Genomic DNA, 24979 nt, shown 5'->3' on the forward strand with positions numbered 1-24979 from the left:
CAGCTTGAAGGCAACCCCGTCCGCCTAGCTGCAGGGCCTACCACTTAACTACCACCTTTGAGCACATCATCCAATGGTGCTTTTCACAATTCAGATCCCTAGGGTGCAGAGATTGTGTCCTTGGTGATCATGAGACCCTGGGAAGCTGCATCTACCCACATCCTTCTGGTCCTCTTCAGGATGAGCTGTCCTCTCCAGTCAGAGGCCGGAGTAAACCAAGAGTTAATTGGGATGTGATCGTTCTAGAGACCAACTCCATCTTCATCTTAAGACCAGGAAAAGCTGTTTTGAGCAGGACCTTCCTCCTTGGGACAAGGAACCTTGGTGAGGTTTGGCCCCTATATGCCTCCACCTGAGAGCTAAGCTTTTCTCTGGGAGTTTGAATTTGAAGGTTAGGGATGATGGCTCAGAGGGGGAAAGTGTGAATTGGTAATCGCTTTCATATGACACTTGAGAGATGTTATAATAAAGCTGAGTAAATTGGAGCATGAGTTAGCCGGCCCTTTGCCTAATGATGTCACCCACTTTCTGCTTCCTCCAGCCTATGATTAATAAAAGGGGATTATTACAGTAACTCACTCCTAGTGGGCAGTAGTGACTTCAGCACCAGCTGAGCAAACTGACTACATTTAGTCGTGCGTGTGCATGTGGGCATTTTTTTTTTCCCAGTGACTAACATGAAACTAACAGCATCTAGTAAAACAAAAGCTCCTTGAAATTTGGGGAACTTCTTGGGTGAACTTTTTTCTCCAGGGATCACAGTTTTAATTACTCTCATTTCATACTTAAATGAGGCAAAAGGACAGGATTGGCTTCACGTCCCCATTTATTAAGTGATCACAAATTCACCCGTGGCTTGTTGGAAAAGAGGTGTTCTGAAGCTTTTTTTCCTTCTAATACATTGTCTCTTCCTTCCTCCATCATTCGATCCCATCTTTAAAGAAGAACTTGGTAAATATCCAGAAAAGGGGGACAGGAGCTGAGTTAATTTTTGAAAGTCTAAGGCTAGGTGTAGACCCCAGAGAGTTCAGTGAAACTCTCCAAATACTGTGCTTAATTATAGTGTGCTTTCCTAAGTTGATAAAGACTAACGGAAGTCCTGCCTGCCAAGGCACCTTTGCAAACTTGACCTTCCTAAAATTAGAGTGGGGCACCTGTAAATATTTACTAACCAAGCCACAGTGTCAGTGTCTGTGAAAGTACACCGTGCCCAGAACAAGGGCACTCCTGTCATGCAGGCCTGGATGGGCCTGGGGGTGCTCCAATAGAAAGGTAGAACCTTTGGACTCTCTATCAGCACAGGAAGGAGGCAGCGATTCACTGATTAAAAAAAAAAATACACACAGGACTTCCCCAATTCTTTTCTGTGTCTTCCCTCCAAAGCTACAATTTGGGAGCAGGTTGTGGATGGGCAACATTGGATTAAGATCAAGATTCCTTCTTTTATGAGTCTAATGGCATCTGTAGGCTAAGCTTCTGAGTCTTCCAGGCAGCAACATGGAACTTTCAACTCAAGGGAATCCAGGTGAGAACCACAATTACGACTATTTGTTATTCGTTCCTTTGCAAGCATTGTTCATCATCTTCTGGGACAATAGGAAGAGCAACCAGATGTTCCCTGATTGGATTAGAACTGACTTTTGATAAACACTTTCAAAATATTATGTTGGTTAGTAAGGCCTTTTCGTTTTAGTGTTGCTTTTATTTCTTTTTCAATATCTATTTTTCTCTAGAGGTTATAACTGTGTATTTCTCTCTCTAGATTGAGTTTTTCACCAGGACTAAATGATTACTTCTTGGGAAGAAATCCAGGCTTTTCTGAATCATTTGGAAGTGGATGGAAGTCTTTGGTTCTAAAATAACCATCTATTGCAGAAACTAGATTCAGGTGTTGGCGTTGATGAGATGGCATCTGAGTGTCTAAGACGTTCCCCTCTTGCCTCGTTCATCTCAGAACATTCTCTGACTGACCCTCTCCTCTCTGGATAACCCAGGTCACTTAAGAACTAAGTGATAAGCCTGGAGAGCTGGCCTTATTGTATAGAGATCAGCATTTCACATCTCAGCTAGATGAATCCAGCCAAATTCCCTTTTGTGGGTTTCACCAGCATTTGTTGATGATGCTGATTATTTTCTGTGATATAGTCTCCTTCACAATATTTCCCCCAGTCCTCACAGGAGAGTAGCACCTGAAGGGGCATGGCCTTCCTTTACAAAGGAAATTTGGAGAATATAAAGTTGCTTGGAACATGCATTAGATTTCGCAAAGCACTGTTTTCTCTCTGTGGATATTGATTGTGTGTCATTCCCCCAAGGTATTAAACAAATAAAATCAGCCACATCATATTTGCTTGCTCTGGGAGCCAAGCATGGTAATCTCACTTTTGCGAATTTCACTTCAGGGAATTTGCTAGTGAGTGCATTTCTCAGATACCGACTTGCTCAAATGAATAACTCACTCCCCATTCACTTTTTGTCTTCCATTATCCGTTGCCTCCTGACAGCTTGGGTGGGGGCTAATTCATCTCGCTTTGCTGCCAGTCACCAAGATTTTGCTTTTGGTTCGAACACAAAGCCAGAAGCAAATACTTGGAGGCCTCCCTGGAAAGTTGGTGGGGATGCTTGAGAAGCACCCTTGCTCTGCTGTGCAGGCTTCTGGTAATCAGGAAGCCCAAGCCATACAAGGAGGCAGAATCACTTGAATGATTCCTCTCTTGCATAGATGCCGGGGCCCCTTGGAGCATGGATGGGAAGGAAATTAGGTGAAACTTTGGAATGATAACTCAACGTCAGGGCTTCTCCACTGCAGAGGAGTTACCATTTGGTGTCGGATGATTTCTCTGCTGAGACGGCTGTCAGGGGCACCATTAGAATGTTTAGTGGCAGCCCTGGCTTCTACCCACTAGAGGCCAGTAGCACCTTCCTTCCCAGTTACACCAAGCAAAAATGTCTTCAGACATGGCCATATGTCTCCTGGGGAGCAAAATCATCACAGTTGAGAGCCACTGCTGTAAGTGGAGTGATAACAGTTTATTTACTGAGGTTTTTCTTTCTGGTTTTTTCCTTAATCATTTTAATTCTAGGGTCTGGGTTCCCTTGGTTCAGGTAAGGCACTTCCAATTACTCTTAAAACAGAGTAGTTGCACATAGGACAAGGCCTTGTGGGATATTCTGGTGGTTTAAAAACAAAAAAACAAAAAACAAAAAAACAAAACAGGATGCTTAGGAATAAGAGTTTTAGATTAACTATTTCTGATCCTGTTGTGTTCTAGTGAATTTTGGAGGACTTTTTATTAAAAATTTACTTTATTGAAGTATAGTTGATGGACAATGTGTTAATTTCTACTATACAGCACAATGAAACATTTATACATATATATGCCTCCTTTTTCATATTCTTTTCCATTATGGTTTATCACAGGATATTGAATATAGTTCCCTATACTATACAGTAGGAACTTGTTGTTTATTCATTCTATAGAACAAGAGTTTGCATCTATTTATCCTAAACTAATCCATCCCTTGGAGAAATTTTCATGTTTCCCTCTTCCTCTCTATTGAGTTGTATTTATTCATTGATTTGACCAGCAAACAGCTTCCTAGTTCAGTTTAGAATGTGAAATGCTCATTCTTCCTTGTCCCAAATCTCTCTTCCTAACCCAGCGCCCAAGAGATGGGCAAGCTCCGGCTGTCCAGGAAACAGGCAGGGATTGCCAGTTCCCTATTCAACCCAAACCATTCGATGAGACTCCGGAAATCTCCCGGCAGCAAATACCACTCTGGATCCCGCCCACGTTTTCTGGATCCGGAGAGGCACTGCCTCTCGAGGGAGTCACCACTCCCCACGGAGGCAAGGTTTTCCTGCCTGGAGCCCAGAATAACACGTCAGCTGCTGAGAACACCTCGAATCTTATTGATTTCTCCCTCTAGTCACGTTTTCTGTTCGGTCTCCCAGACGGGGGGATGAACCAGAAATCATGCTTTTGGGGGAACAGATTTTTCATAGGAAGGAACTAAAACACCCTGAATCGTCAGCAGCCTAGTCAGTGCTGTGAACCCCCCAGCCTCGTGCCATTTCGACTGAATCAGATGACAAGGTCCCAGTCACCTGCTTGGGGCGTTCACGCCTCCTAGCGGGATTTTTTTTTTTTTTTAAACAGAATAACAGGAGAGCCAAAGCGTGAGCAGCAGCTAAAACAACAGAGCCATGAAAAAAAAACCAGTCCCCTTTTCTAGGCCTGTCTCCTTGTTCCAGGAGTAGTGAGCAAAGAGACCAATTAATAGCATGGATGGAAGCCGAAGGACAGACGGTTTGCTTGAGAAGGAAAATGAACATTCTCGCTCCTTGATCTATGCCAACTTTGCACGGGGACAGCTGCTGCCACGGGTAAACTCCACTATAGGTTAGCCGTGCCGCAAGGTGTGTGTCACCGCGGTCCCAGGATGGCACAGGGACTCTGGTCTCTCCCTCGCTCGCACCGTTGAGCTCTTATCCTTAAACGAACTTGGTTTTTTGACCAGCTCACTAATTGTGATTGAAAACACCAGCTTTCCCAGCAAGGCACAAGCCCTGGAGTTTAGCAGCAGCAAGACAGGCCCTAATTGCTCCATTTACATAAAAGTAGAAACATACAACTTCTAAATATAGATCTCTGGCACATCGCGCCTTTTGCAATTACAGTAAAATAAGGTACCACAGTTTCCCTCCCGGCTCCTCGAAGCAAGCTGCTCCACCGGGTTCTCCAGGGGCCGCTCCTCCAGGCGAGAACAGAGCCCTGCAAAAGGCTCCAGCGAAGAGACGAGGAGCTTTGTGAAGGAGTCAGTAAATCAGGCCTCCTGCACTAGGTGAAAAGCGCGGTGGCAGCCGGCCATCGTGCCAGCGCAGTGGCGGGGAGGACCGGGCTCTGCGATCCGAAAGGGGACAGAGCTGGCGGGGCGGGAGCGCTCCCCGCGCGCCTCTGTCCGCCTGGGAGCCAGCCCGCAAGTCCCCTTCCTGGTCCCTGACATTGGCCGTGGCTTTCAGTCTTGGCAGTGATAACTGGGTTCAGAGATTCCCAGCTGCACTTACTGATCAGTGATTTCCCTCCCCCCTCCCTCTCTGAATTCTCTAGCTGCCAAAAGAGGGGAAAAATCAAGAGCTGCTCTTAAAAGAAGTTGCCCTTGCTGGTGCTCCGGGTAAAAATAGAGGCGGCCGCTGCGCAAGGCTTGGCCCAGACTCCAGCCCCGCGAGCCGAGCTCGAGCAGCGGCCGCGATCCGGCGTGATCCCCGGGAGCTGCCAGCAGGTGTTGCTCAAGGTACAGTAGCAGGCCGAGCAGCGGGACCGCAGGGCCGGGGTGGGGGAACTGGGGCGCGGGGGGAGGGGGCAGGAAGTGAAAGAGAAACCAAGTCGAGGAAGGAACTGGAGATGCTGCTCAGGAGCTGGGCGGACCAGCTCCTCCACTCCCCGGAGCCCTGGAGTCCGGCAGGGAAAAGATCATTCCCCCATCCGCAAGAGTCGACAGAAGTTATTTTAACCTGCCTGCTTCCTCTACCACCTCCACCTCATTTCCACTCAGTGAGGAGGCATTTCCCGCGTGGCTCAGCTCTGAGGTTGGGGATTCAGGTGGAGAATGATATCACAGCTGGTGGGCTGACCTAGGCAGGTGGGCACTTTGGTGGCATCCGTGGCCAACGCGATCTGAATCACCCGAGAGAGAGGGTGGCTTCTCTGGTAGGGGTGCTGCATATTCCTGTGACACATATGTTCAGAGAGAGGCACCAGGAAATTTTTATCACTCAGTATTTTCTGAGCACGTGCTTGATCCTGCAGTGGAGTAGGTGGATCCCACTTTACAGATGAGTACACTGAGGGCTGAGGTTATCTGGTTAGTAAGCTGTGGAACTGGGGTCTCATCCAGGTTGATTTGTGCCCCGAAACTCATAAACATGGTGCTATTTCCAGGACACCAGGGTTCCTGTGGGGCAGAGGGGTGAATTTAGATGCCCCCCCCACCCCAACCCCTAGGTCTCATCCAAAAAGGATGGGGAAGTTCCTTTCTTATAGAGAGGTTGGATCCATCCAGTTCAAACCTGATGGGCAGCTTTGGAGTTAACTAACACTGATCCTGTTTCTATCTTTCCTTCTCAGATTCCTTCAGTTTCTCTACAACCTAACATTTTATTTCCTACTTCATTTCTGAATATGCAATTCTCAGACTACACTGCCCCACCCCAATACACAGTTCAGCACCTACACGTGCTCTGTGTTTAGCCAAGACAGACCCCTGGAGACAAACTTCTGGTGTCCTAAAGGAACCTGCTTAAACTGCACATCAGGAGACCAGAGTCTCTATATTTTGCTTGTGGGCACAGTGAAAAGTTTATTTTATGCATGTTAAATCCTGCATACAAAACAACATATCTGGTCATATGGCTTTCATTAGCTCCCAATTTTGCACATTTTATTCAACTTGTCATGAATACCCTACTTAGGCTTCAGCTATGCTTCTTCTAACAACCCTTCACCAGCATTCTTGTCTGAGAATTCCTTCCTCCTGTGTTATCCCTGACTAGCTAACACTGTCTCCTCCCTCCCCCATAACACCCTGACCAACTTAACTCCAGTTTCAAGAAATGTTCACTTTTTTTCTTTAATCTCATGTTGTATTTGTAACAATTTAGAAATCATAGGACTTGAAGTTCTGATAAAGAAGAATCATGTAGGAGATTCTTTTTCTTTTCTTTTTCTTCTAGTTAGATTGGGATTCTAAAGGCTTGGGAAGCATACTTATAAAGTTCACTAGCAGAGAGTGACTATTTCCAAAGTTCTCAATGATAAATGATTTATAAAGCAGGTATTCAATTTCAAGATGTAAAATAATAGTGTAAGTCAGGAGAGGGAAGAACATCATCCCATAGGGATACATATTTCCCTTGGCTTTTTCTCAATAAAACATCTTATTTTAAAAAATTAAGTTTTTCAAGATGTTAAATAATGCTGTAAATCAGGGGAGAGGTGATCATCCCATATAGGTATATGTATTTTCTTATTTTTTTCCTCCCTGGAATATCTTATTTAAAAAAGTAAAATCAGAATCTCTAGGAAGAGCACTGTGAACTTTCTTCCCTGTAAGAAACAATAAAATACTTTGTAAATAGAGGCAACCTCATGAAGTAACAGATGCTTATGTGAAGATATAAAACTGAGCCAGAATATAAGAAGTGTGTGCTCAATCGGTCAAAGAAAAGTTGAAAGTTGGACCCTCAGTGAGACAGAGTTGTTGGATTCCAGGATTGTTCTAAAGGGGAGTCCAGTCAGTCAGACATTTCACTGGCTTACTGATTGCCCAGTAGTGTTACTGAAGCCAAGAAAGGCTTTCCATTAGATAATGAGTTATGAAATATGTCTCACACTGGAAAAACCAGTCATCTGCTGATGTCATGCTGATTTTAACCAATCCCAAACAAAGCCCCAGCCCTCCTCTGCTTGACTGGTACCAATGTGTGACTGTACAAATAAGTAGTACAGTATAAAACTCCTCAGTGCCAATACCATGAAGAGGAACCCGGACAGCTCTTACTACATGAGACAAGAGTCTGCTGGTGAAAGAGAGGACCGGAAAGGTAATGCTTTTTAACTTAACTTCTGAGCTCTTTCCACATTCCTAGGCAGGATGGTGAGCAGGACTTTTACAACTTCTTGGCACTTCCATGCAGATTGTGATCTGTACCTTTTTATGTGTTCAAGCAAGTGAATAGTGTTTTTAACAGTAGAGCATGCAGATAGATTATGTGTTTCTACAACCCAATTCAGCATCTCTAGGCAAGGACTTGTGTCAAACAGAAAGCTAATTTTTAAGTTATATTCACAAATAGTAAATTCAGGGAGTACACACAAACTCACATACAGAGAGGCTCCTGATGATGAGTTACATGTATCTAAATGCAGGTATTGGGACTCTCAAGTTGTTTGGAGTCATTAAACTTTGAGTTCTATTTCAACCTCTCTTGTAAAACTTAATTGGACTGCAAAATGCTTTGGGTACTGCATATGGGATGCTAAATAGGTAGATTATGTTATAAGTCTTCAGTTTCAAAGATATTTTATTAAGCAGTTATTAACACCAATGCCACCCTTTCCTCATTCTCTTCCACCATCCCCCACTAGAAAAAAATTAGACTCTTCAAGGAATGTTGACAAAATCTGAACAGTAATAGCAGGGTAACTGATGTTCCTGGAGGTAAAAATCCTAAAGGTGGCTGGTCACGGAGAAAGTCTCACAGGCAGATGCTTTAGAAAATGGGGATGAGGTACCAATTCAGAAAAGCTTTGTTACCTGTGCAAACTGTAATTTTAACACACTGGTCTCACGCTCCTCCCCTCGCCCTCAATTCTTATGCTTCTAATAATGTTATTTATTAACTTTTCCCAACCAAAGTGCATTGCTTGACTATAATGCTCTGAACACACTAGGTGTCAGATATAAGCTGACTGTATCTACAGAAACTGAGAGGGCTTGCTTATGTGTGGGAAAGAAACTGGGAGGGAAGGAAAGCTTTAACAGATGGACCTCTTAAAGATACTTCTGCAAGATAAAAGCAATAAGACAGAAAAATGAAAAAAAGGAGGGGGACGGGGGGAGGAGAATAAAAAAAAACTCAGAGAGGCATTGTTTAAAAATTCACATTTTTCTTTTTCTGTGAACACTGAAATCCATGATGATTTCATCTGTGCTGTTCCTTTGAGAGAAAAAGAAGCCAGTCTGTTGACTGGTCCGGGATGCGGATAGGGGGCAGGCTGAACAAACTACCCCATGACAGAGAAAATTATTTACCAGTATATTTTAGAGATTCTTCCCCTGCTAGGACCAGTTATTCAAGTCATAGGAGCTCACTGTTTGTATACAATAATGTGGGAAAGGCCAGCAGAATTCTGCATTTTACCTGTGAAGACAGAGCCAGTGGTGGTGAGCTGTCATCTGTGAGTGTGTGTGCCAGGCAGGAAGGATGGCCGCTAAAGACGGGACAGAGCTCACTCCACGTGACACAAGTGTGTGACCTGCTGCCTGCCTGTGGCTCTTTCAATGCCCCGCTGCCTTTTGCAGTTGGAAAAAGTAGAGTGTATTATATGACCCCAAATAAAAGTTCTGTTTGCACTCTCCTCTGATCGCCTGCCAGTGTTGATGGCCCTGAACATTGAAATATGAATGAATGGGGGAAAGGACGGTCTGCAGGATTCCCTCCAGGCCAGAACAGTCAGCTGGTCCCAGGGACACAGTGGCCCCTCTTCTTGACCTTCACCACCTGCCTGCCCACCTCTGGGCACCCTGAGCCTCACCTTCCAGGCAGTGGCCAGGCAGGGTGGAGGGGTACTGGGGCAGGCTGTTTCAGTCTGGTCCTCCCTGTTGATGGAGACAGGGCGTTGCTTGGGGCTTTGCTCGTCCCTCCAAAAGAGGAAGAAGGTGAAGCAAGGGGCCTGGGCAGAGAAAGAAATAGAGTGAGGGGGAAATGAAGAAGTAGTAGAACCGAATCAGGAGAATTTCCTTCCGAAGGGAAAGTAGAACTCCAGAGAATGGTGATATTTGAAGAGAGGTGTGTGTGTAAGGGAGCAGAAGGCAGGCAGCCTGTCAGAAAGAGCTGTCCCTCCCCTTCCTAATCACAGCCTTTACTCACAGACAAACTCCCTCCCTCTCCCATTCACTCACTCACTTAGGGCCAATCGCTCTGTCTCTCTGTCTCCCTCTCTCTCTCCCCCTCTCTCTTTCTCTCTCCCTCTCTCCCTCCCTCCCTCTCCCCCTTCTCTCCCTCTCTCTTCTCTCTCCCTGTCTCTCTTTCCCTCCCGTCCTCTCTCTGTCTCTGTCTCCCCCCCCCCCACCCTGTCTCTCCCTCCCTTCCTCCTTCCCTCCCTCCCTCCCTCTCTCTTACTTGGAGACAGTCAGAACTCTCCTCCCTGACAGCCACAAACCTACAGCACTGACTGCATTCAGAGAGGGAACCTGCAAACAAAACTTCACAGAAAACTTTTTGTTCTTGTTCCAGAGAATTGACTGAAGAGGAGAAAGGAAAAAAAAAAAAAAAGAAAGAAAGAAAGAAAAAAAAACCAAAAAGGAAAAAAAAAAAAAACACCCTGTGCGTGAGGGGGGAGGAAAAGCAGAGCCTTTTAAAAGGGCAACACAACAACTTTTGCTGCCAGGATGCCCTTGCTCTGGCTGAGAGGATTTTTGTTGGCGAGTTGCTGGATTATAGTGAGGAGTTCCCCCACCCCAGGATCCGAGGGGCACAGCGCGGCCCCAGACTGCCCGTCCTGTGCGTTGGCCACCCTCCCAAAGGATGTACCCAACTCTCAGCCGGAGATGGTGGAGGCCGTCAAGAAGCACATTTTAAACATGCTGCACTTGAAGAAGAGACCCGATGTCACCCAGCCGGTACCCAAGGCGGCGCTTCTGAACGCGATCAGAAAGCTTCATGTGGGAAAAGTGGGGGAGAACGGGTACGTGGAGATAGAGGACGACATCGGACGGAGGGCAGAAATGAATGAGCTTATGGAGCAGACCTCGGAGATCATCACGTTCGCGGAATCAGGTGGGTGCCTGCCCGGGGATGGGGGTGGGGGGCACACTGCTCTGACAGCCCTCGGCGGCGGAACTTCTTGCCCTCCAGCTGCACCCTGCCTGGGAAGGTCATGAGTTATTAGGAGACGGTAGCGGATGGACCGCAGCGGGGGTAGGGGGGTGGGGAGCAGGGGAGAGGACCTCCCAGAGCTGGGGTGGTGGGGTCCTGGGCTGAGCCCTGGCAGGAGATGGCTAGCTTACACTTGCTCAACTAAGCCGGTCGTCCCGGAGGAAGCTCTCGGCCCAATGTGGAGCAGGAAGGCAGTCTGAGAGAGAGGCTCCCTCGCCCTGCCTGCCCGGGGAACTAGATCAGAGGAGCCAGAGGAAAGTCGGGGCATTTTCTGGTGCTGAGGGGAAGCCCGGAGGCTTCCGTACCCCATCTAAAGTTTTTACTGTGGGTGGGTGGGGTGGGTGGGGTGGGTGAGGGGATGGCGGCAAGCGCAGGAGCGGGATGGCATGGCCCAGATGAAGTCATTGTCTTAAAAACATCCCCTTTTCTTTAAAAGTCCAATCAGGGGCCACATCGAGGAGCAGGGCATATTAGTGACAGTCATTTTTACCTTTAGAAACTCTGCCTCTAAAGACACAAGCATCACATTCTAGGCAGTGAAGAACGACTTTGGGGGGTGGGGTGGGCTAGGGAACAGATGACATTGAACCGTCAGTCACTTTTGGAACACTGACTTTTGCTCTCTGAACTAAAAAAAAAAAAAAGAGTTTTGTTCTCTGTAAAGTTACTAAGAGCTCTCTGCCAAGGAATGCAACCTTGACAAAGTGCTCTCGGATACTACACTGAACTCCCACTCAATCCTTAAGAGGAAGAACTTTAATAAATAGATTCTAATCGTTGGCTGAGGACCACACTAACCTGTTGCTGAAGAAAACAATACCTGTCAAAAGGGCCTACTGGAGACCAGGGGTCAGGTTATTTTTACAGTTATGTGACCCAGATCCTTTTGCCTGCCTACAAGCCCCTGCGCGCTGCGCCTGGGCACACACAGATGTGTTAATTTCATGTTACTTTCATGGTAATGCCAAGCTAAAGAACTGCATCCCTTGCCAAATCCATTTGAAAGGAATGCCATTGTTTTGTTTGGTAGAGCATATGGCCAGTAAAGTATGTGCCGGGACTCCCAGCATTGCTGTTTAAAAGTTTGCCGCAGCAGTATAAACAATTAAGGCAACACTCAGAATTTCCAATCCTGAAAACCTGTTGACTCAGATGTTATATTTTCAAGAAAACCATGTGAGACCAGGGCATCCTTCTGGGGGTGGGGGGGTGGCGGGGGGAGTGGAGCAGATAGCCTGGTGACTTGCTGGCTCCCCCTCCTAGGAAAAGCTCTGGTGTCCCGCGGGCAGTTTAGCTCTCTCACCAGAAGCTTCTTTCTTTTCAAAAAGGTCTGACTTTCTTCCCTTAAAGCTCTTTTTCGATGCAGTCCCAAAGGACTTTTCACTTTATCTCGTGAAGCTTACTGAGGGAAGGAGGCAGGTTGGAGTCTTTTTGAGCTGCTGCCCAATTTTTCTTAACATTTTCTGAGGTCCTGAGTGGGGAAATGGATTCCAGTGGTCTAGGCGCTGCTCCTTCTTCTGCCACCATAGGGACCCTGTATATGTTTTTATATTCTCATTGCCGCGCAGAATGGCCTTAATTGCAGCTCTTCCTCAATTGGCTTTACCCACATCATATGACTGAGCAGACCTATGCCTTTGGCCACTTTTAACTGTACACCTGATGCTAGCGGTGCACCCGCTTCCTGACTTCTCCAACTTGTAAAGCAAATTACTCCTTTGGCATTAAGAGATTTTGCAGAGAAAGAATTTGAGTTTTTGCCTTCTTTCTTACTTATGGCCTTCATCTCAGTGCCAATCTTTTTGTCAATTATATGAAATCTCCTCATTTTTCAGAAAACCTTTTCTGGTACCTGTTTGGTTTGAAAGAAATTGAGCTACTTTTTGAAAAGGTGGATTCATTTAACTCACGTGTTGACTATAGTTTAAGGTCTATGATAGAAAACTCCTCCGGATTGAATTTACAGCTTGACTTTGGGCAAGTTGCTGGCTTCTTAGAAAAGGTTTTTGACGTTTGCTCATTTTTCTCATTTGAGAAGTCTCACGCATCAACTTTAAGTCGATTTAGTATGGTTTCACAAAAATGATTGCTCTATGGACAATCTACTCTCCAAGTAGAGTAAGTACTATGTGAGTATTTTGCTGCTCCTTTAGCTAACCCAGAAGAGAGATTTATCATCAGAAAAATTGTCGTGAATATATGAAAATGTCTTGTTGCTCTTGGAATAATTCAACCTTAGTAATTCTCAAATGACGTCACACATCAAGATTTTTAAGAGTGGCAAAGGGCATTCAGATTTTTTCTTTAGATACCATTCTGTACAGCATAGAATTCAGTGTCATCTGCATGCATGTCACAAATGCTCACCCATACATGCATTCTTCAGCCTCATGATTCCTCGCTTGAGGAGTCATGTTTATTGTTACCTCTACTCATTATGACGGTTGAATAAGGCCATCACAGTTGAAGGACTCGCAAAACTCAGGTGCCAGGAACTTTTTGAACTGAGTCTGTCCCTTGTATTCAGATGGAAAGCACCCCGCCTTGGTAAAGCTGATATGAGTTGCTGTTGACTAAGCGGTAAAGCATTGCCCTCAGCTTCTCTGAAATGTATTCTCACAAATAACAATGATTTTCTTTTTATATCTGTAACCCCAGATTGCTTACCAAGGTGAATGCATTTTTTGCAAGGCTGGCAACAGAATCCTTTGTTGTTTAACACCTTAAGGACCAGGAGGAAGAGATGGGTAGAGTCCAGCCAGCTATCACCATAATTATCATTGAAGCCAAATTAGTGGTCTTCTTGACTTCTCTCTCTATTTTCTCTTTTTATGATTTGTGACAAAAGCTAGTCAGTCAAAGGAGGATAATGGTATATTTGAGTCTCATGCTGATTCTGGTAATGAGATTAGCAATTGATAGCATTTACTGAAGAAAGTATAGGGAAAGAAAGACAAATCAAGCACCAAGAAATAGAAAATACGCACACAGCCCAGGTGTTGTTGAAAGCAACACCTACATTTCCTTCCTTAGAACATTCTAGTTAACAGAAGATTTGAGTTAAAATGTACATACACACATGTTCCCAGACAGAGGTCTGAGGTGGCTTGCTAGGATGACTGTTTTCCTCCACCCCAGGAAAGCCATCTTAAGGTGGAGATGACTCCCACTACCCCATGCCCATCTTCTGAACTTGCTGGGAATTCACCCTCACAGAGGTTATACACTCTCTTCTCTGAATAATGAAAATAATCGGCCACAAGAGGGCGCATTCCAAAGACTTTTGCTCCTTACCAGTTAATCTTCCAGGGAAACAATTTCACCTACTGGAAGCCCCAGCCTGCATCGCCCTAATCTTGCTGATTAACAACCCGCCCTCCCCGCCCCTCCCTCCTTCCTTTCATCCTGCAGGAAAAGTTAAGATTTTATGGGTTGAGAGGAACATGACTACCTGTAACATATTACATGAGACAGAAGGTAAGGGAATAGGAATTCTAGTGATACATATGGACATTCCACAGCTCTATGGAAGACAGAGGAATGATAAATTTCAGAAGCAAACAAAGCGGAGCGGGGAGAAGTGTGACCGTGAATCATCAGCAATCCTGATTTGCTCACACGTCTCTCCCTAATACGGCTGCCTGGGCTTTGACAAAAAACTTCTTCTATCTCCCCTGATGTGGTTGCCCAGTTGGCCCGTTTTATCAGCAGTTTTTACCAGCGACAAAGGACAAATGACTTCAGACGGGGAGGAGAAAATCTATTTATTTAATGCCTTGTGGGAACAGCACGTAAGGCTTTGGAGGATGCGTTTGTTTCTGCACTGAGAGTGTAGAGAGAAATGGTGGAGAAAAGATGTGAAAAGAGATGGTTTGGGCCAGAGGAGGAGGTGTGTTGGAGTGGGTGTGGGGGAGAATCAGGGTAGAAATTCAGTTTTCATATTTGGAAAACCCAGAATCATACCTTCCCAGGCACTTTGTGTAAAAAATACGTGTTTCTCTTGGCCCCTCTTCTGCTAAAATGTACTCAGGCACGATGTCTTAGCTGTAGTTTAGAATGCTTTATACCCTGCTGGTTCCTAGCTCTGAAACCCAAAGTGTGAAAGTTCTCAGGAACTTTGGCAGAAGTCTCTGAAAGTCCGAGGGTTAAACCTTCAGAAATTTGTTCTCCTTTTTGGCATCTAAAATCTCTTCCTCTCTAAATATTTAACCTTTTTTAAAATTGCCATTTAAATGAAAGATGCAGGAATGTGGCCGAGCATTTACAATTCAATAGCAGATCCTAAGCAAAGATATTAAGTCTTGAAAAAAAAAACAAGATAATTTATAACCAAAGTTCTGCTTCGGCAAGACCCTCTTCTGCAGGTTAAAGGAGGCATAACCTTCAAGGCCTCACTTGCTGCTTTTAGTAGAAATCCCTGGAAACAGTCCAGATGCAAAATTAGTGCTTCAGGGAACACACAGGCTGTATTCTCCCATCAGTGACTGTACCCTGTCTAGGCACAGGGAAATGTTGGTGAAGAGATGGAAAATGAAAGTAACAGCTGTATTTTACATCGAGCCCCCCCCCCCCCTCCACGTGGTGAGTTTAAATCCTCCATAAACAACAAGGCTCTTTACATCAACTTAAATTAGAGACTTAATTATTACCCACATGGAGAAGGGCAGCATACTTTAAGTAGGACCCTGGTGAGGAGAACAAAACATATCAAAAATGAAACACTGCATGTTAGTATCATTGATTTCATTGAAGTTGCTCCTGGACCCATGAACCTGCAATGCTGGTGGGGTTGGGTGGGGTGGGAGCAGCATTTTGTATCCTAGTGTGGGGGAGGGGGAATGACCCAGAAGTTGGCTGCTTAACCCTTGGCATGCCTGCCTATATCCTTGAGTGAGTTATGAACACATTTGAAAAATTCTGAAAGCATCAAAGCAAAGGAAAATGTGCTTTCAGGTATTTTCACTTGTAGGTTTCCAAACTCATTCCTCCATTCAATGCCTCCCACTCAGAAACATTTCTGAGGTGTTCCCTACAAGGTGCAGTAATCATCTCTCCTATCCATTTTTAGACACTTTTTTTTTCTCCCTTTGGTATGTGTCCACCAAACTCAAGAGAGGTTTAAGTGATGAAATATTGTCACCCACATGGGTTTGCGTGGGACTTCTTAGTGAATTACTCAGGCAGAGCAGGCTGTGATACAAGTGTTGCTCACAAGCCTCGGGAGGGAAAAAATAGCACAGAGGATGAAAAGAATATTATCATAGAGTAGGTAATGAAAGGTTAGCAAAGCCAGCAGCTCTATCTAGTTAGGTAGGTAATAGTGTAGGAACCCGGTACACACCAGTATAAACGAATGCTGTACCACAAAGCACTATGGGAAGATTCCCATTCCAAGATTTTATAGCAGGAGATATTTAAGTCAAGCCTGAAACTGACTAGTAATTGATCCTAAACACCACAGCCTTAGGCAAACTCCTTCCATTTTTCGAATTGCTGTGCGTGGAGATTTGAGGATTGGAGCATCCTGAAAGCATCATTGCAGTATAGCCATCTGTCTCAGATAAAACACAGATAAAGCAAATGTAATCAAGTGACTACTTATATTTTTCATGCCTAAGAAATTTGAGGGTTGTAATATCTTTCTGAAACCTACAGCCCTGGTAAATATGAATTCCATCCAGCACCTAGCTCTCTCGTTCTATGCCCCCACCACTTCTGCAATGAAAGCTAGATGTAAAAGAAAAAATAAACGCACTGCTTAATAAGTCAGAATATAATAGAACTTTGAAAATGTACCTGCAAATAAGGTAGACATTAGGAAGCCTTGAATCTCTCTCTTCCCCCTGTTCTCCTGAGCATTATGGCAACGGCATTTTCATGAAATTGAATCTCAGTTTTATTTTTTTTCCCTGATAAAATATCATGCAATATACAAATAGCAGTTCCAGAAATGGACACCGGGAGAAGGAGGCGACAGGCATGTCAATTAGTAGGGGAAAATCCAAATGTCAGAAATCTGGGGGAGAGATCCAGCATGCAGGCAATGGAGGCAAATACAGGGAACCAAGTCTTTCTGCTCAGATCATTAAACTGATGCATATTTCAGCACTGTGCCTCTTCCCAGTACGCAGGCGATGCCATGCAGTTAATTATCAGCCAGGACCAGGATGAAAGTCATTTTATGATGACTCTCTGATCCTAATATAACAGCACCTGACAGATTGAGTCCCCTCTAATGAGTACTCTCTTTGTACAATCCTCTCTCAGGAACACTAAATCATTTGCTTCCAAGTACAGCTGCCTGTGGAGAAGGGGTGGGGCTATATTGTGCATCAGAAACCACCTTTTGAGAAATGAGGGGCTGCCCTGTAGGCTGTCCCTGGAAGCAAGGGGCCTTGGCTCGCTGACCCTCTGGAGGCAATTTACATGTGCTGTCACTGGTGCAAGGCAGCCAGTTAGCGTCTCACCACCTCTTCCCAGCATCTGTAGACTTCTCTGGATTTTATTCAAGGAAAGGCCAACGTGGGTGCGTCCGCACTGCCAGCTGGACCCTCTCTTTACCGGGGACCGTCTACCTTCACCCTCAGCCCCTTCTTCCCCACTGGTTGAGGAAGCATTGTAGCAGAGCAGAGCCTGTGGAAATGAGTTACCTGAAACCCAGAGCGCCCTCCCAGCCTGGGGCCAGTCAGACTCCCGTTTCACACTCTTTCCTAGAAAAGCAAATCAGAACCTTGTGCCCTCTGGCTCCTCTAACTTAGCAGCTACTCTATCTCTGTCTTTAGAGTGGCACCCTGTGCGGTTTAGGGTTTCAGAAGCTGGCCTATGTGGAGGCAGAAGGGAGACCAGCAGGGAGCTTGTTAACATTCTCTGCGGGGCAGGGCGGCTGTACCCACACTGGAGGGGACCACAGGCTCCTCCACGCCTGTTCACGGAGCCTAGGGCAGCTTCCAGCTGCCTTTTCCTCTCGTCTCCGGAGGACTCTACAACTCAGAATCTATAGCTGATGATCTTTTGAGAGTTAAGTGATGAAGCTCTGCTTCGTGGTCTCTTCTCTTTTGTTTTCTTAAAAGATAAACAGTAACAACCACCACCTCCCAAACCCCACCAATTTTTAGCAACGGAGAGTACTGGATTCCCATTTTGAAAAAAAAAAAAAAGAGTCCTCATGCTTCCTTAAAAATGACAGTTTTCTCCTCTAATTGTTCCCTGCTCCGGTAATCTAATCATAAACCTAACTTCATGATTCATTTCAACTCCTGCCAGAGATGCGAGGTTGGAGGCAAAGGAATGCTGCTCACCACCACCACCACCACCATCAGAGCCAATGCCCTTTCAAGTTTATACAGGGATACCAGAGAACCTTTCCTTACACATGCAGCCCTGCTGGGGCCCCGGCCTCAGTGAATTTACCACCAGCACTATCACACTGTTAAATTAAGAACAGAATCTACAGCTCTCCCTGCACCGAAGAGCCTTTCTGCTGCAGAGAACTTGAAACCGTGCCTAAAATTTATAGTACCGTAAACATCTCAGGGCTGAGAGTGATAAGTATGGCTGGATTTCCGTTAGCTATAGAAATCCAGGCAGGGAGACCCCCTAGGGAGTTGCGAGTTCTAAGAGGAACTTTCAGATGGTTCTCAGATTTGTGCTCCTCCGGATGCATGTACTCGAACAGTCGGAACCAGGTACACACAGGCAGCAGTTGAGAAAAGAGAACTTGTTTCAGATACCACCAAGTGGTAGCAGGGGAAGTGAGGGGACCTCACTTTGATCAACCAAAGAGTTCTAGTCTGGACACCCACTTCTTACAGTAAGTGTTGTTGCAGGAATATAGGTGCTTGTAGTAAAAGAAAGAAATGAATGACTTTTTCTCATTTTAGAATTAGGCAAGAACTGAGTGGTCCCTGCATTCAACTGCTCTGCCAATGTAGGGGTCTCCTCTCTTATTAATAACTGTTGCTATATTTGGACTCTCTAAGCAGCATTCAAGGGCTTCCCTGGTGGCTCAGCAGTCAAGAATCTGCCTGCAATTCAGGAGACGTAGATTTGATCCCTGGGTTGGGAAGATGCCCTGGAGAAGGAAATGGCAAACCACTCCAGTATTCTTGCCTGGCAAATTCTATGGACAAAGGAGCCTGGTGGGCTATAGTCCATGGGATCACGAGAGTCGAACACAGCTTAGTGACTAAATCTACAAACTGCATTCTAAAGGAAAGGAGGCAAAACTGCAGGATACAGGGGTAGGAGGTGGCTCTCTTCTAGTTAAGTGCTATGGTGCCTCCATTTGTTAATAAAGAAGCAAGTAATTGACTACTTCCTGCTAAATCCTGGGCTATGACAGTGAATGAGATAGATAGGACCTCAGACCTGGGGTGTCCTAGGCTGGACTGGCAGGAGAATGAGGGTGGAGGTGGAGGGAAGAGGGTCACTTCTAGGAGAAGGGTCATCCAATCTAAAAGTCAAAGCTTTATTAAGGGCAGTCACTGTGGATGGTGTTTGGGGAGCAGGGGTCTTCTAGGTAGAAAGAACAGCAACTGCCAGTGCCTGGAGATGAGAGATGGTATGAGATGTTCATGCTGTGAAGCTGGATCACAAAGATGGGGTAGTGGGAGAGAACTGAGCTGGAAGGTGGAAGAAGTTCAGGTAGAGCCCAGAGTTCCATGCAGTTTCTGTTTTATATTGAGGACAATAGGAACTCAGTGCAGGACTGGATGAAACAAGTGATGGGAATGAATCCACCTTTGAGAAAGATCCCTTTATCTGCTTAATGGAGAAATGATGGGAGAGGGGCCTGACTCCATGCTGGCCTGACAGCTTGCACATAAAAGAAATGGCTGTTGCAGTGACCCAGGAAAGGAACAGTGGGGTGTGAAGCAGGCTGTGGCCGTGGAGGAGGCAAGCCCCATGGGTACATGCCAGGAAGTGCTGTGTGTGCTGAGTTGCTCAGTCGTGTACGACTATTTGTGACACCATGGACTGTAGCCCACCAGGCTTCTCTGTCCATGCAAGGCTTCTCTCTCCAAGCAAGAATACTGGAGTGGGTTGCCAAGCCCTCCTCCAGAGGATCTTCCTAACCCAGGGATGGAATCCAGGTCCCCTGCATTTGCAGGTGAACTCTTTTACCATCTTAGCCACCAGACACTATGGGCAGTCTTACATAGCAGGGGTGTTTGCATATTTGTTTCGGGGATAATAATGTTTCCACAGCTTGCTAGATCTTATACTATGTTTTCATCTGTCTTATCCTGTTGGGTCCTTCCAAACCTATGAGATAATGGGCCAAATGTTACTATATTATTCCCGTTTTACAAAAGGTAAGACTCAGGTTAAGCAGTTAGTCAGCATACCCAGGCTCCCAGATACGCTCAGATCCAGTCTCTCTTCCTTCTAGAGTAAGAGTTGATGAAGTTTCTCTGAAAAGGGCCAGAGAGTAAGTCTCTTAAGCTTTGTGGGCCGAATGGACTCTGTCGCGGCTACTCAAATCCATGTTCTAGTGCAAAGCAGCCACAGGCAACCTGTAAAGAAATGAGCCTAGCTTGGATTCAGTAACAATTCATGGGCACTGCAATTTAAATTTCATACAATTTTCACATGTCACAGCATCCTATTTTTCTTCAGCCATTTAACAATGTCCAAACTGTCCTTAAGATACATAGGCCTTCCTTCGCAGAGCCTGGTTAGAGATGATTTGTAACAGAGGCTGCCATGCTTGCCAGAAATTAGGAGGTGGCCTTGAACCTGATACTAACGTATCCCTGCTTTCTTTTTGCTGTGTTTCAACTTCAGGCACAGCCAGAAAGACGCTGCACTTTGAGATTTCCAAAGAAGGCAGTGACCTGTCCGTGGTGGAGCGCGCAGAAATCTGGCTCTTCCTGAAGGTTCCCAAGGCCAACAGGACCCGGAGCAAAGTCACCATCCGTCTCTTTCAACAGCAGAAGCACCTGCAGGGCAGCTTGGATGCAGGGGAAGAGGCTGAGGAAGTGGGCTTGAAGGGGGAGAAGAGTGAAATGTTGATATCGGAGAAGGTGGTGGATGCTCGAAAGAGCACCTGGCACATCTTCCCCGTCTCCAGCTGCATCCAGCGGTTGCTGGACCAGGGCAAGAGCTCCCTGGACATACGGATTGCCTGTGAGCAGTGTCAGGAGACCGGCGCAAGCCTGGTGCTCCTGGGCAAGAAGAAGAGGAAAGAAGAGGAAGGGGAAGGGAAGAAGAGGGATGGAGAAGGAGGGGTGGGAGGGGACGAGGAGAAGGAGCAGTCGCACAGACCTTTCCTCATGCTGCAGGCCCGCCAGTCTGAAGATCATCCTCACCGGCGCCGGCGGCGGGGCTTGGAGTGTGACGGCAAGGTCAACATTTGCTGTAAGAAACAGTTCTATGTTAGTTTCAAGGACATTGGCTGGAATGACTGGATCATCGCTCCCTCCGGCTACCACGCCAACTACTGTGAGGGTGAGTGCCCCAGCCACATAGCAGGCACGTCGGGCTCATCCCTCTCCTTTCACTCGACAGTCATCAACCACTACCGCATGCGGGGTCACAGCCCCTTCGCCAACCTCAAGTCGTGCTGTGTGCCCACCAAGCTGAGACCCATGTCCATGTTGTACTATGATGATGGGCAGAACATCATCAAGAAGGACATCCAGAACATGATCGTGGAGGAGTGTGGCTGCTCATAGAGCGCCCAGCCCAGGGGGGATGGGAGCGAGATGGTCCAGAGAAGACAGTGGTGACACGAAGACATGTTTAAGGTTTCTGACTGAAACAACCAGGAAAAAAAAAAAAAAAGAAAAAAAAAAAAACTAAAAGCAAAACCTGAAGCAGATGAAGGAAGATGTGGAGAAATTCTTTAGCCAGGGCTCAGAGATGAAACAGTGAAGGAGATGGGAATTGCGGGGGAGAGGGAGAGTGGGGTACCGTTCACTTTTTCCTCCAGCATCCAAGGGGTGACAGCAGTTGCTCAAATGGGAATATCATCCTCTCCTTTTCAGTTCCCTTTCTGTATGAGCCTCGAAGTCAACTTGTCTGGTCTGCAGTAATGTGGGCTGACACAACCCAAATAGCATCTAGAAAGCCATGAGTTTGAAAGGGCCATTTATAGGCACTTTCCCACCCAGTAACCCAGGTCGTAAGGTATGTCTGTGTGACCCTCTCTCTGTGTATATCAGCCCATGCACACACACAAAGACACACACACCCCTCGCAGACACGCGCACATACCCACCACACACACACCCCCACTACACACAGATGAACACACATACAGACCACACACCCCACATGTACACATGAACACACACACAGACCTCATACACACAGAGACACACATCCAACACACACAAAGGCATTCCCACACCACACACACACATACACATATTCTGGTAAAAGAACACTAGTGTGCAGGTGGTCACACCTTCTTTTTCTGCACCACTTCCGCAACAAAACAATAACCAACATGAAAAAAAAATTGAGAACAAGAATGGGAAGCATGAAAGATCAAGGAAAAAAGAATACCAAGTTACATTTCGTTAAGGTGCTTATGATCTTAGAACTATGCAACCTAATAGGTTTGAAACTGTTTACCTGAGAGAGAACAAAAAGAGAGACTTTTTTGTATTGGAAGTAACCTGATTAATTTTTATTTTCTTCAAGGAGAGATACTTGAAAGGAATATGTTTGTCCATCTGTTGGATCCAAACATTTCTATATTTTGTAAATGTTGTTTTTTTTTATCGTTTACTATTTGCACTACAATGGTGTTCGACCTGTCTAATCCTTATTTAACAAGTATTTTCTTTGGGTGGGGGTGGGGTGGGGTTCAGAGCTGCACTTAATGTGAGCTATAAAAGAACTGCTACAGCACACAAAATAGCTATTTTTATTATTATAATTATAATTATTATTATTATTTTGTACCTTAAAAAATAGACACATACACCAAAGACATTTGTGTGAGCCTTTAAACAGTCTGTCTGTGGTTGGTATCATTCACCATCAATGAGTCAGGGGTTGGGATTCAAGGTTGAGTAAGGTGGATTGTGTTCAGGCTTGAAAGACCTGAAAAGTTTGTTTTTTTTTTTTTTTGACTCCTTTTACATCCATGAAACAGGACATTTCATACTGGATGTACAGTAGTTGTACACTGTTGGATATCAAGTTCAACCAGATTTATGGAACGCTCCATGCTCGTGTGTGTATATATCCAGTGCTCGGGCACATGCATGTCTGTGTGTATGTATACATGTGGCGCATCGTGTCCATACACATTTTAAGCACTTCAGGCTGTCATTTTTTAATGTTCTTAAGGCAATGAATGTTTGTGTGCAAAACACAGTATTTTTAAGAAGGATAGGCTATCGTTTTTGCTTTTACTCTGAACTAGGTGGGCGCATTTCAAAAATTTGTATGGGAAAAGCCTGGGAATTCCAGTGAATATTCAGCAAGACCCTCTTTTAATGTACAGGGATCCAATTCCCTCCTCTTTCTTGTCCTCCAACCCCATCCTACAAGTTACTTACTCCCTACAGGGAAAACAAAACAGGAAACTCATGTTCAATCTAGGCTGATTATTTGGATAACATATGTATTATCTGTTGGAATCAATCTTAAATCAGAAACTTTTTCCAAAAAAAAATATTAACCTGTAGGCCAGGATAAAATAAGTGGGTGCATTAAAAAAAATTTTTTTTTATGATTAAGGTCTGGTTGTGAGAAATATTACCTGTGCAGCTGGACTCAATAATGTTGCTGTCACTAGTTAAACAATAAATAATTTGGAGGAAGGTGTTTAAGAGCATGGGAGTAAGAAAAAGAATGGGAAACAGGAATGAGGGCAGTAGTAAAAATCCCTGATATTTTAATTTATAGCCCAAATTCTTGACATATAAATTGGTATGCATTGATTCAGATACGAAAAGAAAAAAAAGATAACCACTTGGTTTTATAACTATCAAAGTACATGCTTAAAGCTAAATTGTTACTGATTTATCCTATGATATTTAGCTTGCCTAGGTCATACGTTATTCATTTATGTGCTTTTTAAAATACAGAGCCTTACTTATACTGACTTGTTGAAAATTGTGAAAGTTGGGGGGGAAAAAGGTCTCATGGGGGAAATTATGTTTGTTAGAATTCTGTAAAATATTGAAGCTTTCAGCCCTATGCCAATTTGTAGAACTTTTTAAAATTAATAGTAGGAAAATAAAGTATCAGTGAGAAATCATTGCCAAGGTGGTTTAGCTCTTCTTGAGAAATAGACCAAATCAGTCTGCTATCTACTGGGCTGTATGTAGGCAGATTTAATGTTGTTACCTGGCTGTACATACTACAATCTAGAGGTTCATCCTTTGTTATGCAGGAAACCCCACACGAGTGCTTAAGAATGGATTCTAATTAAGTATGAGATGGAGTGCATGCAACATTGATACTTCCTCACCCTTAACCATTGACTAGGAAATCGGGCAGCTGAGTGTCATGAAATTTTCATGAAAAACTTTGAGGGCCTCTTGAACTTCTTATTTTGCATTGGAACGAATAGAGGAACCTACGAAAATAGTATGGGAAGCCAAGTCCTAGTTCACTGTGTAATAGCAGAGATGGCCCAGGCAATAGACAAAGTGAAAAGAGGTTGAAAAAACAGCTGATCTCTGTCTGTGGCTCCCATTCATCTCAAATATGTATGCCATCTACTGAAGCCTTTAAATCCTGGATGTGTTGAGGGTACAATGGAGTTTGATAAGTGGCCACAGTAATTAGTAGCAGAGCTAAATGAAATTACATATGACAGTATTTTAATGGGAAGATTTCATTTATTAAATTACACATCTCCAAACTTTAACTAAAATATTTTATTAAATCTATATGACCTTGAAATAGAATGATAAATTACAACTATCTTTGATAATCTTGGAAGTTATGCAACTTTGTAAACAGCCATGTTGTTCATGGAGCAGTGTGAAGGTCAAAAGAAAAAGCTTTTAAATTCCACCAGACTATGTCTTCCCTGTCTATTTTCCTAAAGCAAGTTTAGCTTCATCTGATCTGTGCCCTTTCTGTAGGGCTCATCTCTAGGCTCTTAAAAGTCTACCCACATCCAGTCTTCAAAGATCTGAAAAGCATGTGTTCCCAAATAATTTTTAAGAATGCTAAATATGTTGTAGATTTGATTGACTTTTTCTTTTCCTTTTTTTTTTTTCCCCCAAAAGTAAGGTGAATTCCAGAACACTGAGTTGAGATTTTCTTGTCTCTGAAGACCAATCAATTTCATACTTATTTAAGATTGATTCCACACTCTGATTTTAAGGAGAGTACCTGCCTTCTCCT

General features: G+C 44.8%; 1 protein-coding gene across 4 annotated transcripts; it reads left to right on the forward strand.

Moving 5' to 3' along the window:
- Window positions 1–1379: 1379 nt before the first annotated feature.
- INHBA (inhibin subunit beta A) lies at window positions 1380–22355 on the forward strand. 4 transcript variants are annotated; one of them, XM_069586903.1, is made up of 4 exons: window positions 1380–1525; window positions 5112–5295; window positions 10019–10561; window positions 20447–22355. In XM_069586903.1, exons 3-4 carry the CDS (start codon window positions 10174–10176, stop codon window positions 21334–21336), a joined length of 1278 nt encoding a protein of 425 aa, XP_069443004.1. In that variant the 5' UTR covers window positions 1380–1525; window positions 5112–5295; window positions 10019–10173; the 3' UTR covers window positions 21337–22355. The 4 variants fall into 4 exon arrangements, with proteins under 4 accessions (XP_069443004.1, XP_069443005.1, XP_069443006.1 ...); XM_069586904.1 differs by lacking the exon at window positions 1380–1525 and having other exon boundaries at window positions 5003–5295; XM_069586905.1 differs by lacking the exons at window positions 1380–1525; window positions 5112–5295 and adding an exon at window positions 7408–7603.
- Window positions 22356–24979: the final 2624 nt, after the last annotated feature.

The sequence above is a fragment of the Ovis canadensis genome, chromosome 4 (assembly GCF_042477335.2).
Source record: "Ovis canadensis isolate MfBH-ARS-UI-01 breed Bighorn chromosome 4, ARS-UI_OviCan_v2, whole genome shotgun sequence".
In the NCBI taxonomy this organism is placed as follows: Eukaryota; Metazoa; Chordata; class Mammalia; order Artiodactyla; family Bovidae; genus Ovis; species Ovis canadensis.

Excerpts from the sequence above, each read along its gene's own strand:
- INHBA (XM_069586903.1), top strand. The coding sequence starts at position 10,174 with ATGCCCTTGCTCTGGCTGAGAGGATTTTTGTTGGCGAGTTGCTGGATT. Across the intron at positions 10,562-20,446 it reads CATCACGTTCGCGGAATCAG|GCACAGCCAGAAAGACGCTG; the intron begins GTGGGTGCCTGC and ends TTTCAACTTCAG.